The sequence below is a fragment of the Megalobrama amblycephala genome, linkage group LG3, assembly GCF_018812025.1.
Source record: "Megalobrama amblycephala isolate DHTTF-2021 linkage group LG3, ASM1881202v1, whole genome shotgun sequence".
Classification (NCBI taxonomy): domain Eukaryota; kingdom Metazoa; phylum Chordata; class Actinopteri; order Cypriniformes; family Xenocyprididae; genus Megalobrama; species Megalobrama amblycephala.
This window is the reverse complement of record NC_063046.1, coordinates 3,120,334-3,137,168: the sequence shown is the minus strand read 5'-3', so window position 1 is coordinate 3,137,168 and position 16,835 is coordinate 3,120,334. Positions and strand designations below refer to the sequence as shown.

Here is a 16,835-nt window from a genome sequence, read left to right as displayed (position 1 = left end):
AGTGTCAATATATGTAAATTAACCACAATTCTCTTCACAGTTTTAAGGACAGAATTTGCTACAAAATCTAGTTTAACAATTTAAATTAATACTGAAGTAATTTAATAATAAATAGTAATAGCTATTATAATAGTTTATTAGTAATAAACTATTATAATAATAATGAAGTAATTTAAAAAATTAAAAATTGTATTTATATTTTCTGTTCAACTACTACTTCAATGACTCTTTTTTATGCATATTTGTTAGAATTTAAGTTTTGTTTGCATTTTTTAAAAGTGTAATTACTAAAATTCCTAATAAAAATATTTAAACACATAATTTTAAACCAATGCTGGAGAAAACTATTTATGACCTCAAACCTTAAAGTTTCTCTTTAACTATAATAATGTCATTTAAAACATTTTTTAAAAAGCTTTTTTTTTTTTTAGTTGTTAAGGAAAGAATTTGCTAAAAAAAATCTAGTTTAACAATTTAAATTAATACTGAAGTAATTTAATAATAAATAATTAGTAATATAATAATAAAGTAATTTAATAATGAATAATTTAAAATATAAATATATATATATATATATATATTTTTTTTTTTCTGTCCAACTAGTACTTCTATTACTTTTTTTATGCATATTTGTTAGAATGTAAATTTTGTTTGTATTTTAAAAAAAAGTGTAATTACAATTGACTTTCTGCTAAAATTCCTAATAAAAATATTTAAACAGATAAAACCACTATTTATGCCCTCAAACCTTAAAGTTTCTGATTTAATTATGACAACTTCCTCTTTAACTAATATAATTTGTCATTTAAAAACATTTTTTTTCTTTTTTCTGTAAAATCACTGCAGGGAACTGAAAGGTTTTAATTGAAGAATCACCACAATTATAATTAGAAAAGCAGATGTAATGAGCAAACAAACATCATTGTTTTGTTTGATTTCTTTGATTTTATTCCATTTGATTGTTCAACTCTCAAACTCCTCAACAGAACTGAGATGATAAAACAGTCCAAAAAGTAAATGAAGAAAAAAAAAAAAAATCAAAGAAAAATCATATTTTCATGAGCAGTTCAAAGTATAATATATTTTTCTGTACATTTCCCCAATATAAAATCCATTCGTTTTTGTCCCACAGCGTCACAGTGAGATTTAAAAAGTTTTACTCCTGATGTGAAATATAATAAAACACTCATTTGCAAAAAATGTACTATAGTAAACCATCATTTCCCTTTTTTTTTTTTTTTTCCATTCCTAACGTCACGGGATCGATTCCCAGGGAATGCATGAACTAATAAAACATACAGCTTGAACGCACTGGATAAAAGCGTTTGCCAAATGCATCAATGCAAAAGTTTCTACAATAATTACTATAACAAAAATCACAATAAATTAGAGCTTCCACAACCGATTTCAGAACGTTTGTCATCTTTTGATGATGTAATGCTCAAGTTACCAGAGTTCTAATGTAACAGTAACCACAGCAACCATGGAACTCCAGTAACCACAGCAACTATGGAATTCCAGTAACCATAGCAACCATGGAACTCCAGTAACCATAGCAACCATGGAATTCTGGGCATAAACAGTGGCTACTGTGGTCAATGTTTGTAAGAGCCTCATTTGACGTCATGGTTTTAAAACAGTCTGTTCATTATTAGCTTAAGAATCGTGTGCAGAAACAACCTCTACGCAAACACAAATTGAAACGTGTCATAATAACCACGTACATGTTTGCGTAAACTGTTTCTGGCCCACATACACACTCACACACACTCACTCACGTGTAAAATCTGCCTCCATCCTCCACTTTGACACTAAACTCCACAGTCGCACCTTCAGATACACAATTACCTTATTTAAATCATTTTAAATATTCATATTTTCATTCCTGAACTACTTTTTCCAATAAATCCCAAGATTGTGTGTGAAAGTCTGTGGATCTGCACTGATCTGATGACGTCTTATACTGGTGTGGACGCTCACGAACACAAGCGTCCGTCCGTCTATGTGACAGTGGTGGAGTTGTGTCCTCTGATCGCACACCAGGCCATGAACACGTCCCTGCAGGACACACACGTCACACACTTACTGGACAGTCAACGACACACTGCGTCACTTCAATAATATCATTAATCACAATGGAAGTGTATGCAACAAACATGTGTGTGTGTGTGTGTGTGTACCTGCAGTGTGTAGCCACACACTCGTTGCTGCAGTACTCTCGGTCCCAGTCTTTGCTCTCTATAGGCGGGTTGTTGCAGCCGGCGCGGACACACACACTGGGAGCGCCTGCAGGAGTCACGGCTGGAGCCGGAGAAACGTTCAGCTCCACCTCCATCTGAACAAGAGAAGAAGAGAAACACTGGAAACCAACGACTATTGTCTGTTAACACAGGGATACGCAGTCAAACCCCTTTGATCTAAAATATATAAAGTACCAGAGATTTTAAATTAATATTTCAATAATTTAACAACACACTCATGTTCACAGTTCTCTGAAGTCAGTTAATGGTCACATGACAACATTTTTTTAAATAAGTGTTTTATTTGATTATTTTGATTTTAAAATTACTTTTTTTAAATGTAACATTTTTATGATTTAATTAATTTATTTATAGTGTTTTATTTGTCATTTTATTTATTATTTTTATACATATTTATGGTTTAATTAAAGTGTTTTATTTTTTGTTTATTTTTAAGATATTTAACATTACAATAATCAAAATTAAAAAAGTTTCTAAAAAATAATGACCCTAAAAATGTTACATAAATTTAAAATAAAAACATTTTCTAAATGTTAGACTATAAAAATGTAAAATTAAAATAAATTGTGAAATAAAAAATAAATCAGAAATGTAAAATTAAAAAAAAAAAAGTTTCAAAATGTTAAACCATAAAAATGTCAAATTAAAAGATAATTTTAAAATAAAAATGATCAAAATAGAACAATTTCTAATATTTATTTTCAATTTCAAATTTATGATTTCATCGTTTTTATTTTTAAATGATTTAATCACTAGTTTGTGTCGACTCACAAACCTCCTGCAGTTCATTCACCAACAAAACAACAGAAAGACAATAAATATAATTTCCATTAAGAATCGAATGTTCGGACTCACCCCTTCTTCAGCCGCGTCCTCCGTTGCCGACGGCGACAGGGTCGTGACGATGGCCGCGGGCTGCGCCACCTCCACCGCAGAGGCGGCCGATGATGCGAGTGGCGCCCCAGCCGTCGTCACGATAATGGGAGCGCTGGCATCAGTCTGCGCGGGGGCGGGGACGATCTTGATCTGCAGAGGCGGCGGCGGCGCCGTGGCGACCACCTGTCCCGCGGCGGCGGCTCCGCGCGGTTTGGCCTGCAGAGGGGGCGGAGCCGGGGAATGTACCATCTGCTGCAGCCGCGGCGGTGGAGGCGTGTTCTGCATCTGCTGGAGGGGCGGAGGCTGCCGAGGCGACTGCAGCTGCTGCTTGGATATCACGATCTTGCTAACGGTGGGCGGGGCCGGAGGCGGGGCCGGGGGTTTGTGCGCGCCTGTGCGCGAGCGCGTCGTCACCTGCGGCAGGTCTAAGATGATGTTGGACGTGCAGATGTTGGTGATGGTGTTGTTGTCGGGCGCGTGTACGGGGATGCGGGACGAGCGCGTCGGGGCGGCGACTGGCGTGGGTTCGGGAGGCGGGGCGACGGCGGCCGGAGGAGGAGGAGACGGCGGGGCATCTAACACTTCAATAGTCGGCTGCTGTGGAAAATCCAAACATTTAACAACTAGAAGTCACATTTGTTTATATGTCATGTGATACAGACAGACAATAGTGTCAATGTTGATTCAGTTCAGTTCAATAACTGTTGATGTTGCAAAGTTCATCAGCTAAAAAATGTCCACAACAATTAGTCTAATGCTGTCAAGCAATTAAAATTTTAACCTAATTAATTACACAATGTGGCGATTAATTAACTGCACATCAAATTCGGCTGAGAAATGACCCCCAAAAGATCATTTAAAGTCATTATTGTGTTAAATGAGAAAAGCATCACTTTAAATCCCAAATGAAATCCCACACAATCAAGCAATATTCCTGAATGTTCCTGTCTGTCTGTACTTCACCTGCGACAGCTGATTGGCTTTATAAGCGGCCAGCGCCTTCAGATACTCCTTCCTGGCCGCTTCTGTCTTCCTCTTGTACACCTGAGCAGGTGAAACATGAAGATTTTGAGCTCATTACTCCATCTTGTTGAGGTATTGATGTAAAAAGAAAGAACATCTAATAACATCTATTAATCTTCTGAACATCTAGTTGCAGGAGCGTAATGCATGTTTGCACCTGTTTCTGCTCTTCTCCCAAACTATCCCACATGGAGGCGACGATCTTGGAAACCTCTCCGAAGGTGGCGTTGGGATTCTGACCCTTGATGGCGGCCTGTGTGTCCCTGAAGAACAGCGCGTACGCCGACACGGGCTTCTGCGGCTCGTTCGGGTCCTTCTTCTTCTTACCCTTTTTCCCACCGACTCCTTTCCGTACGGGAGTAGAGGACGCTGGGATGGCGGGCTGGTCCGACAGAGACGGCGAGAGAGCGATGACGCCGGGAGACACGGACAGAGACACTGGAGAATCCACCAGCACGCTCTTCTGAGCCGGAGAGAGACGACACACGGGGAGAGAAGAACAGGAACAGGAAACAGAGATCAGTTCTGAGCGATTCACCAAACATTCTGAAGAATAAAAGTCTTTGTAACGTAAGAATAGTCAAGAATATTCATTTCTTAAGAATGTTTGTTGTTCTAAATAGTGGTTGACCGATATTGATTGTTTGATGGCAGATGTCGATATCTTATAGAGCTGGTGGCTGATATAAAGCCGATATATATGACATCACACTATAAACGCATGCATAACTGCTGGCATCTATAATTTGCATGTTTAGTAATTAGAGATAAATAATTTGAAAATGAATATGGAAAATATATATTTTAACTATGCAAAATAAACAGATTTGAATTTTAAATGTCAAAATAAAAGTCCCATCTCCAACACAAATAGAAAAACTACCAACACCGATAATTAAAGGGATAGTTCACTCAAAAATCTGTAATCATTTACTCACCCTCAAGTTCTAAACATGTATGAGTTTCTTTGTTTGTGGAACTTAAAAAAATATTTTTAAAAAATTTGGTAACCAAACAGTTTTTTTTTTCTTTCTTCATACTATGAAAGTCACTGGAACCAGAATGTTGTACAGAAGAAACTCGTACAGGTTTAGAACAACTTAAGGTTGAGTAAATGATGACAGAATTTCCATTTTTGGGTGGACTAACTCTTTAAAAATGACAAATATCGGCCGATATATCGGTCAACCACTAATTCTATAGAAACTCGTACAGGTTTAGAATAACTTAAGGTTGAGTAAATGATGACAGAATTTCCATTTTTGGGTGAACTATCCCTTTAAAAATGCCAAATATTGACCGATATATCGGTCAACCACTAATTCTATAGAAACTCGTACACGTTTAAAATAACTTAAGGTTGAGTAAATGTCAGAATTTACATTTTTGGGTGAACTATCCCTTTAAAAAACAAGCTAGAATAACACCTGACTTGTCTTAAATCCATAAAGGTAAGATGTTTACTGAGTTTATTGGGTTGTTTAAATTATTAAGCATTACAAAATAACACTTGATATACAGTACAGTCCAAAAGTTTGGAACCACTAAGATTTTTAATGTTTTTAAAAGAAGTTTCGTCTGCTCACCAAGGCTACATTTATTTAATTAAAAATACAGTAAAAAACAGTAATATTGTGAAATATTATTACAATTTAAAATAACTGTGTACTATTTAAATATATTTGACAAAGTAATTTATTCCTGTGATCAAAGCTGAATTTTCAGCATCGTTACTCCAGTCTTCAGTGTCACATGATCCTTCAGAAATCATTCTAATATGATGATCTGCTGCTCAATAAACACTTATGATTATTTTCAATGTTGAAAACAGTTGTGTACTTTTTTTTTCAGGATTCCTTGATGAATAGAAAGTTCAAAAGAACAGCATTTATCTGAAATACAAAGCTTCTGTAGCATTATACACTACCGTTCAAAAGTTTGGGGTCAGTAAGAATTTTTATTTTTATTTTTTTGAAAAGAAATTAAAGAAATGAATACTTTTATTCAGCAAGGATGCATTAAATCAATCAAAAGTGGCAGTAAAGACATTTATAATGTTACAAAAGATTAGATTTCAGATAAACACTGTTCTTTTGAACTTTCTATTCATCAAATAATCCTGAAAAAAAATATTGTACACAAATATTTTGTACAATTGTACACATTAAATGTTTATTGAGCAGCAGATCAGCATATTAGAATGATTTCTGAAGGATCATGTGACACTGAAGACTGGAGTAACGATGCTGAAAATTCAGCTTTGATCACAGGAATAAATTACTTTGTGAAATATATTCAAATAGAAAACAGTTATTTTAAATTGTAATAATATTTCACAATATTACTGTTTTTTACTGTATTTTTAATTAAATAAATGTAGCCTTGGTGAGCAGACGAAACTTCTTTTAAAAACATTAAAAATCTTAGTGGTTCCAAACTTTTGGACTGTACTGTATATTTCTACTAAAAACTTTTGTTAATATATTTTTTAATAGTACTGAACTGTATTTAGACAAATATGTCAAATCAGTTGAGGAAATAGTTTTTTTTGTCTTTGGATAAATTAGCTACATTTCTTTTTCCTTTCACAAATTTCTGAATCTCAACAAAGATGTGTCAAAATGGACCGAACCCAAATTAATAAACAATAAAAGATTTTGGCAAAACCCACCCGTCTGAAATCGTCCATGTCGTCGTCATGCAGCGAGTCGGACGGCGAGTCGGTGGCGGACAGCGGCTGGTCAGGTGACTGCGAGCGGGGCAGGATGGTGCCGCCACCTAGACTCAGGCCGAGCTGCGCGCTGAGCTCTGATTGGTCAATAGTGGTCAGCTGGTTGTGCCCCAACAGACCGTGATTCATGTCACTCAGAGGGACGTCAATGGTCATCGGAGAAGAGCTACTGAACTGTGAACCGATGGGATGGCCGAGATCCTGCAACGGAAAAAAAAAAACACCAGAAAATATTAATGAATGCTTTAATTAAGCATAATGTATTCAGCAGATACTATTTAAGTGCAGATTTCTTATACTTCAGTATATACTTATACTTTTATACATTCAGACTCAGTTCAGCATTTCAGAAGATCACTGAATTGTGGGTAAATGCGCACCATTCCCAGCGTGGAGCCCAGCATCGGCCCGCCGCCCTGCTGGCCCATCAGGCTCAGGTGCTCCAGGCCCTGCGAGGGCGTGTTCACGAAGGTCGAGGCGAACGAGGGGTCGTTCCCTCCAACCACGGCGTTCCCAGGAACACCGGAGGACGGCCCGCCATCGCCCAGCTCTCCGAAGTGAGAGACGACATCAGAGACGCCGAGCGCGGAGTCCGGGTCGAGGGAGATCGGAGGGATCTCGAACTCCTCATCGCCCAAACTGGGTGTGTGAAACGTCTGGAGGGACAGATGAATTCAACTCTAACTAGTTATTTAGTTTAACACAAGTGTGAAACATTTCAACAAACCAAAGGCTGAAATCCCGACATGACTATGATGATGAGTGTGTGTGTGTGTGTGTGTGTGTGAAGCACCTCTGCGTGATGGATTTGAGCGGGGAACGCGGAGGAGAGCTGTACCTCTGAGGAGGACAGGAAGTGATGCCCCTCGCCGCTGATGGCCAGGTAGTTGTCATTGCCTCCTGGGAACTGTTTAAGATGCAAACACACAACATGAGTCACTTCTCTAATATCAATTCAATTACTTTCAAACTTTAATAATGTGCATATTGGTGCAAATTAATTAAAACATAATGATGTTTTAATACAGAACCAACTTACAAACACTTCCATGTTATTATTATTTTTTTAATAACTACCTTGTAAATACTATACAAGTTATTATAAAATTACTGTAATCACTACAAATCTACAGAAACTCCACTCATGAAGAGAAATTTTAGTAATAAGTAACTTTAAAATATAAAAGGGCTGCATGAATGTTCTTAAAAATAATCAGTTTCACAGAAATAATATTTTACAGAAAATGTATAGAAATTGCACTCATAAGGAGCCATTTAATATTAAAAAACAAAACAAAATTTTACAATATAAAATTGATGCACAAATGTTCTTCAACAAAAACTGTTTCCCAGAAATAATTTACAGAAAATTAAAAAAAAAAAAAAAAAAATGAAAAGCAATTTAATATAAAAAATAATATAAAAAAATGTACAATATAAAATTGGTGCGAATGTTCTCCAAAACAAACAAACAAAAAAAAACTCAATTTAAACTCAAATAAAAAGCAATTTAATATTAAAAATAATATACAAAAGTAAAGAGCTTTAAAATATAAATGAGCTGCGTGAATGTTCTTCACAGACATAATAATTTACAGACAATTTAAATAAACTGCACTCAAAATAAGCAATTAAATATTAAAATTAATATACAAAAAATATATAACGTTAAAATATAAAAAATATGCATGGATGTTCTAAATCTCTTTGTGTTTCACAGAAATAATAACACAAAACAAAAATATAGAACTTTAAAATATAAATGACTTTTCCCAGAAGAAATCAGACTTAAAATTCCCTGTCATTTCCAGGTTTTCCACGAGCGTGATATATTTTTCACCTTCTGAACGGCATCAAATCCGTTAAACGCCTGGGGGTCCAAGAATTCCGGGTCACCGGGCTGCCCGGTTCCGTCCGACAGATCAGAGTAAAAATTCAGGTCCATACCACGTCTCAAAGTAACAGAATCAGCAACACCGAAACCTACGAAAACCGAGTAACGTAAAAGTAACGCGTGTAATGACGTTACAAACGCGCAGAAGGATCTGCGTGACGTCACGAGGACCGAATCGGACACACGCGCTTGATCATTTCGTCCGATTTCAGGCCTGCAGTCGCGCACTGCGGTACCGATCACATACAAACACGACTCTTGAACTCATATCGCACGAGAAAAGGGAAACACGAATCGATCACGTCGGATAATTCCGACTCAAGTCCGCACTGACGTGAATGACAGCAGCACAAGACTAATACCGTCCGTCACACATTAACAGACACAACAACACTGATCGCGGATGTAAAGAATCGGTTGTTGTTATGAAGGCGAACGCGTTTGAAAAACGTCAATAAATATATGCGTTAAAAAAAAAAAAAAGATCCGATGCGCTCGCGATTTTCCAGCTGATCTCAGCGCTGCGCGAGGGTCCGCAGGAATAACGCATCTGAGATTCAGGAAAACACTTTCGACGAGGGGGGTTTGCGTCTGATCGAGAACATTATTGAAAGACACTTTTATAGATATATCGAGATTAAAATATTGTAAACATACACAACTAAAGTGAGCAGACAGAAAACACCATTATTAGTTATTAAATGCGTTTAATAAACAATAAAAACCCTCTGGCGCGCGGTAATGGTATGTCCTACGGCCTATTAAAGAGTAAACATATAACTAATACTTCAAAACTTTATTTTTTAGAATACATTAGATTCTTTCACTAATTTAAATACTATATATTTAATATTAAAACATCAAACACACCCGTGTATGTCAGTAGTTTACCTTTAAAGCCAAGTAATGCATATGATAATAATAAGATGTCACGTGTTGAGGTGTATATATATTATATATATATATTTAAAGCAGAATAATTGTGGACACTGAAGAAGAGAAGGACAGAAGAGGAGTGTGCTGAGGGACTGAATGTGTCTCGGGCGAGTTTCGGGTTGAGTTCGGGTGTCTGTTTGGATGCTTCTACACACATTCAGCACTTCTACTGTCTTCTTACCTCCATACTCGCCCTGAAATCGACACGCTTTTCTCTCTGTATGTGTGTGTGTGTCCGATCAAAGCGATTCTCGCGGAAAAAACACAAACAAATCGCGGATCATGGCACCCGATTTTCCGGGTTGGAGATGAGCGGATGTGACGCAGCGGCGCGCGCCGCCCATGATAGATTTTTTTTTTTTCCCGTAAAAAAAAAAAAATCAATGAAATGGGATGTTTTCGAAGCTTTTTATTGATTTTTTTTTTGAAGCGATGGCAATAATAAACGTAGATTAGAAGTACAGGTAGGTTCGTGATTTGTGAATATTTAACCGTCATTCAAAGTCCTGTCAGAAACATCCGCGTGAAAAAATAATAAATATAACACAGCTGGTGAAACACTAGGATGATATTTAAGATGAAATTATAAAACTAGAAGTGTTTAGTGTAAGAACAGAACTAGCGTAACAAGCGTGAGGGAGATTGGCAAGAAGAGCGGGAAAAAATATATTTTCCTCAACTTACTGCTAGACTAATAATTTAATTATTATAAACAAAAAATGGTTTGGCACTCTCCATGCCTTCCAAAAATGACCATTTTCCATTAGCTTTTATAATTAAATTGTTGCTAGCCATGAAAAAAATCTCAAACGTAACTTGTACATTTAGTATCTATAATACTGACCCCTTGAATAAAAGATTTAAACTCAAATTACAATATATTTTGTAAGATTTAACTAAAAAAAAACAAGTTAAAGGGGGTAGTATTTGTAAGATTAATAGTCCTGTTTTGAAGCATTTATTCAGTACTTATCAATAACATCAATAGGCCTATAAGAATATAAATCCCCACATGAAAAAATATTATAGTAATTTATAATTTATAGTAAATACTATATGTTTTTGAACCATACTATAGTAAAGTACTTTAATTAAAGGATTCACTTTAAAATGAAAATTAGCCCAAACTTTTCTCAAAACCAAGCCATTCTAGGTGTATATGACTTTATTCTTTCTGATGAACACAATCGGAGATATATTAATAAATATCCTGACACATGTGAGCTTTATAATGGCAGTGAGGGATACAAATATGGACCTGAAGAAAGTGCATTCATCCATCATAAATATGTGCTCCACACGGCTACGGGGGGATAATAAAGTCCTTCTGAGGCAAAGCGATGTGTTTGTTTGCGCGATGTGTTATGAAGTAAAATGGCTTCCGCCAGACTAACGTACAAAGAAAGTTTAAAGCTCTTGCAGTTCAAAACGCTTACGCTACGTCCTCCGCCTTCCCTATTCCATTTACGGAAAAAGCTTAACTGACGCGACGCCGGTTTACACTTTCTTCGTAACTTGAATACGGAAGGCGGTCTGGCGGAAGCTAGATGCTTTACTTCATAACTTGTTAAATATGGATATTTTTCTTACACAAACTCATCTACATTCAGTTTTACTGTAGTATTACTACAATATAACTGTAGTTAAACCATGGTTCACACCAAAAAAAAAACATGGTTACTACAGTTTTACTATAGTAAAATCATGGTTAATTTTCATATTTCCATATGAATAATAGAGTCCGTAGATGAACAGCTAAACAATGCGCAAAATTCCTCATTTTGGATGACAGAATTCTGTCATAAATCTGTGTAAAATCTCTCTAACCATAAACTAAAGATGTTTTTGTGTGAATTGTGCACAAATACGATCAGAAACAATTCATTTTTGATTTTCAGCTGTTAAAAACATGATGCTATTTTGCTAATTTATTAATATAAAGTGAATTATTAGTGGAGCACTAAAGATGGATCTCCCTGAAAGGAAAAAGAAGAAAAACACAAAGTTTTCATTTTTAAAAGAGGATGTATTACTGTCATTTTATTACTGAACGTGATAGAAATAGCAGATAACACTTGAGATTGAAAAATGACAATCTGACAAAAACAAAATCACAATCCCTGCACATAAAGATATAAGCAACTGATGATAAAAATTCAACAAGAACAACAAAAAACAACGCATAAAACCCTCCACAAATAAAGCAGGACACAAAAACACAATCATTTCAGGGATTTAAAGCAGAGGCGACGCAGTTTCAAATCTGTATGAACATTTAAACATCCAAATCCACAGGAAACATGAACGCGCGTGATGAACGTATTGCTACGGTGATCTCCTGTTTGTACAACATTGATTCGCATTCAGGTTTTCCATGCAGAACAAATGTGAAATGAGCAGGATCACATAATAATCGGCAACCCCATTTAAAGTGTATTTCACTCGCTCTTCTCGAAACCTTCAGTGCACACACACACACACACACACACACACTAGGTCCAGTATCAAACGCTTTAGCCCTGAGTCAGTCTGACGAACACACGTGTGATGCGTGTGCTCGCGCTCTCCACCGATTGGTCCATCACATGCACGTGAACGATGATGGTCCTGAAGGAGCTGTGGTTTCATGACATGATATGTGTGCACAGATACCGCCGCTGTGGGTTAGACGCTGTCGAATGGTTGTGGTGGCGCAAACTAAAATCGAATTGTTACCGCGCAGGCGAGACGGCTGGCAGATTCTCGGAGACACAGTCAATGATAATCATAAAACACATGAGTTAGGCAAATGAAACATATTCAACTGGCCACGCTTCCCTTTTGAGTGCTCTCTCATGCCAGTAGATGGCGTATGACTGGCTATCAGGAGTAGATGGTGATGACCTCACTTCCTCCTCCCCTCACCAGCAGGACTCGCTCCAGGCCCTCCGTTAACACCTCCAGAAACTCCATATCTGCGGGAACGAGAGTCAAGGAGCATCTGTGCTTCATTATAAATAAACGAACGGACGTAAACGAACAATTAAAATTATGGCACCTTTGAAAAGCGCTAACAACAGGCTAAAACATGCTAAGAATGTTAATTCATGCTAGCAACATGCTACAACATGTTAACGCATTCAATCATGCTAACATGTTAAAAAATGCCTGCAACGTTGAATTGTGTTAGCAAAATGTTAGCAACATGTTAAATCATGCTAGCAACATGTTAACAACATGTTAATTATAGTGACAAGCTAAATAATAAATGAACGGTTACAATTACAGCACCTTAGAAAAGCGTTAACAACAGGCTAAAACATGCTAATAATGTTAATTCAGGCTAGCAACATGCTAACAGCGTGTTATGATAACAGCAAAATGATAAATCATGCTAGCAAAATGCTAAAACATGTTAATGTGTTAAATCATGTCAACATGTTAAAAAAACGGCTGCAACGTTGAATTGTGTTAACAAAATGCTAGCAACATGTTAAATCATGCTAACGACATTTTAATTATAGTGACGAGCTAAAACATGCTATCAACATGCTAAATCATGCTAGTAACATGCTAAATCATGATAATAAAATAACGATTACAATTACAGCGCCTTTGAAAAACGTTAACAGGCTAAAGCCAAGAATGTTAATTCATGCTAGCAACATGTTAACAACGTATTATAACATAATATGTCAATCATGCTTGCAAAATGATAAATCATGTTAGCAACATGCTAACAACGTGTTATAACATAACATGTTAATCATGCTAGCAAAAAATGATAAATCATGCTAACAACGTTATAACATATTAAGCATGCTAGCAAAATGCTAAAACATGTTAACATGTTAAATCATACTAAAATGTTAAAAAATGCTAACAACGTTAAATTGTGTTAGCAAAATGCTAGCAACATGCTATCAACATGTTAATCATAGTGACAAGTTAAAACATGCTATCAATGTGTTAAAGTATGCTATCAACATGCTAATCATGCTAGTAACATGCTAAACATGATAATAAATGAATTATTACAATTACAGTATCTTTGAAAAACACTAACGGGCTAAAACACGCTAAGAATGTTAATTCATGCCAGCAACATGTTAATCATGCAAACAACATATTATAACATGATAACATGATGTTTAAAAAAAGCTAACATACTAAATCATGTTAGCAAAATGCTAGCAACATGTTAAAACATGCTAACAACATGTTAAATCATGTTAGCAACATGTTAAAACATGCTAACAACATGTTAATCATGGTAACAAGCTAAAACATGCTATCAATGTGTTAAAACATGCTTCATTTAAATGTGAACGTATTGTAAATATTTGAACACAAGTCACTCAGAAGTGAAGGATACAGTTCTCGTCTCCTTCCGTGTTCCTGGGCGGCCCGGGCATGTTGAGCAGGACGAGCCGGGCATCATGGGATTTATTGACAATCACCTCGTTGAGTTTGACAGCGGTGTGCATCCGCCGCACATTGGACTGATCTCTGTGAGAGACACACGTGATCAACAAATACATCAAATACATCAAACAAATACACGTGATCAACAAATACAAAGTGTACTTTTTCTTTTTGGAATTTTTGGAACGCACTACTCAGACTATGTGTACTTAAAAACATCATTGAATAGTGAATAAGTATGCAAATTGGGAGGCACCTCATGTTAATAATGCTAACAAAATGATAAATCATGCTAGCAAACATGCTAAAACATGTCAACGTGTTAAATCATGCCAACGTTAAAAAAAGCTAGCAACATGCTAAATTATGTTAGCTAAATGTTAGCATGCTAGCAACATTATAGCAATGTGTTAAAACATGCTAGCAACACGGTCATCATGGTAACAAGCTAAAACATGCTATCAAAGTGTTAAAACATGCTAACAAAATGCTAAATCATGTTTGCAAAATGGTTGCACGCTAATAATGATAGCAACATGTTAGCAATATGCTAATCATGGAAACAAGTTAAAGCATGCTAACATTGTGTTAAAACATGCTAGCAACATTCTAATCATGTTTAAATGATTAATTCTAATCTAATTTTAACAAAATGTTAATCATGCTAACAAAATGATAAATCATGCTACTGCTAACAACATGCTAATCATGCTAGCAACATGATAAAACATGTTAAATCATGCCAACATTTTAAAAAATGCTAGCAACCTGTTAAATCGTGTTAGCATCATGTTAATCATGGTACAACAAGCTAAAAATGTTAACAATGTGTTAAAACATGCTAACAAAATGCTACATCATGTAAGCAAAATCAAAGACTATAGAATAACACAAGACGTGTCACTCGTATTGTTTTGAATGGGAGAAAGTGTAACGCGCAATATGGCGGAATAAGTCCCGCCTTCTAAATAAGAGCCAATCGCCGACTGGTAAAGTCATCGCGTCACTTCAGCGGCCGTTAGAATCACCGGTTTCTATAGAAACAGTCAGACGCGAGCCTCCGAAAGAGACGCGCATTTAGGTCTGCGAATGCGCATTAGCTTGATCCAGCCTGAAAAATAGTTTTTTTTGTCATGATTCGAGCGTTTAGAAACTAAATTTATGAGCCGGTTGTTGTTAGATTTCATTTGTGATTTCAAATATGAAATTTAATCGTAAGGTTGGTGAACAGTTTTGGAGAATTTGATGTTTCCCCATTCAAAGAGATTGCATGATGCCCAGGATGCCCGAGAGGCGTTTCAAAGATGGCCGCCGAGTGAAATGACTTGTCTTAAGGGACTTTGGCAAAATGTTAGCATGCTAATAACATACTAGAAATATGTTAAAACATGCTTGCAACATGTTAATTCGTGCTAACAACATGCTAACAACGTGTTAAAATACGTTATAGCAACATGATAAAACATGCTAGTAACTTTCTCTGAGTAAAACCTTCAAGTGTTTCAAAGTTATTTTAAACTTTCAGACCTGCCTTTGTTAAACCAACATCAAAGTTCGTCATCAACTTCACTCATCTAGTTTGTAATTATACAGTGATGGTGAAGGTGATGATGTCATGAACTCACGGCCGGATGTTCAGCATGTCTCTGAAGCCCTCCGGCGTGCTGCAGCAGGAGGCCGTGTTGGTCTGCGTGTTGCTGAGGAGCTGCAGGGCTTTGTCTTTGGTCCAGGTCATGTGGACGCGCCGGTGATCCGCACTCTTGTCCAGCCCGTCCGTCTCGTCGTCGTCGTCAGAGCCAATGCTGGTCAGACGCAGCATCGAGTTCCTGTCTTTGATCAGCTGCGCCTGCAGACGCCGCCATCACAAACACAAACACTGTGACGTCACGTGATAATGAACAGACGATCTGAGAACGAAATCCGTCAGAATGCAAAAACCACAGCCAATCAGAACCGATATTCAAATTAGATTATGTGGGGTCGGATTCTAGACCAATGAGATTTCATTGAGGGCGGAGCTTAAGTATTATAACAGTAGCTGTAGCTGGTTAAAACAAGCCAGGATGTCTGTGACTACTACAGTCTTTCTAGGGTACGAGGGACAGTAATGGTGTGTTCACACCAGACGCGAATGAAGCATTAAGTGCGAGTGATTTACATGTTAAGTCAATGCAAAGACACGAATAGACATCCTGTGGCGCGATTCGCGTGAATGAGGCAGCGCGAATTGAGCGTTCGCTAAATTTTTGCATATTTGTTGTGTTTACCCCGAGAGCATTTTTTTTTTACCTTTATAAAGGGCTTTTTCCCTTAATCTTATTAAATGCTTCATCTATCATCTTAAATTTGATCAATAAATGCAATTAGAATAATAAAATACTATAGGGCTGTTAGCATCAAATTAAATAATTTACACTGAAAAATTACAACTGCATTAAATAATGTTATGAGATTGTTTTAATTTTTTTGAATATACAAATAAGAAATGTTGGAAAAAATGAAACTAAACCGCCAGTAGGTGGCAGCAGGTGACCGTGTTAATGAGTGAGTAATTGAGTTGTTCATTGAAACGATTCGTTCGAACGAATGACTCATTCAATAATGACGCAGTTGTTTATTTATTATTAGTATGCAGTTGTTTAGTTGTTCATTGATTCTGGAATCATTCAGTAATGAAAGAAAACACGATTGTGTTGTCATGAAATGTGCG

At 36.5% G+C, this 16,835-nt stretch overlaps 2 protein-coding genes across 11 annotated transcripts in view; both read right to left on the bottom strand.

Annotated features, from left to right (window-relative positions):
• Positions 1 to 925: 925 nt before the first annotated feature.
• Positions 926 to 10,074, bottom strand: tox4b (TOX high mobility group box family member 4 b). Of its 10 annotated transcripts, none has more exons than XM_048183533.1 (9): positions 9,903 to 10,074; positions 7,730 to 7,798; positions 7,272 to 7,547; positions 6,832 to 7,092; positions 4,318 to 4,623; positions 4,101 to 4,181; positions 3,117 to 3,734; positions 2,181 to 2,335; positions 926 to 2,058 (listed from the first exon to the last, which is right to left on the bottom strand). In XM_048183533.1, the coding sequence occupies exons 1-9, from the start codon at positions 9,906 to 9,908 to the stop codon at positions 2,001 to 2,003; spliced, it is 1,830 nt and encodes a 609-aa protein (XP_048039490.1). In that variant the 5' UTR covers positions 9,909 to 10,074; the 3' UTR covers positions 926 to 2,000. The 10 variants fall into 10 exon arrangements, with proteins under 10 accessions (XP_048039490.1, XP_048039489.1, XP_048039485.1 ...); XM_048183532.1 differs by having other exon boundaries at positions 7,685 to 7,798; positions 9,903 to 10,073; XM_048183528.1 differs by lacking the exon at positions 9,903 to 10,074 and adding an exon at positions 8,732 to 9,885.
• A 1,652-nt stretch (positions 10,075 to 11,726) lies between these two features.
• The window catches only part of LOC125264292 (solute carrier family 12 member 6-like), a 31,503-nt gene continuing 26,394 nt past the window's right edge, over positions 11,727 to 16,835 (bottom strand). The window contains exons 23-25 of the mRNA XM_048183519.1: positions 15,751 to 15,971; positions 14,076 to 14,209; positions 11,727 to 12,675 (exon numbers count right to left, since the gene is read on the bottom strand). Of these exons, the coding sequence (XP_048039476.1) occupies positions 12,584 to 12,675; positions 14,076 to 14,209; positions 15,751 to 15,971 (447 nt within the window). The 3' untranslated portion in view covers positions 11,727 to 12,583. The remainder of the gene's footprint in view (positions 12,676 to 14,075; positions 14,210 to 15,750; positions 15,972 to 16,835) is intronic.

Coding starts and splice junctions, on each gene's coding strand:
- tox4b (XM_048183524.1), bottom strand. CDS start 8,836: ATGGACCTGAATTTTTACTCTGATCTGTCGGACGGAACCGGGCAGCCC. Junction 7,093..7,271: donor TGGGCTCCACGCTGGGAATG/GTGCGCATTTAC, acceptor TTTCCGTTGCAG/GATCTCGGCCATCCCATCGG. Junction 2,336..3,116: donor AGGACGCGGCTGAAGAAGGG/GTGAGTCCGAAC, acceptor TCTCTTGTTCAG/ATGGAGGTGGAGCTGAACGT.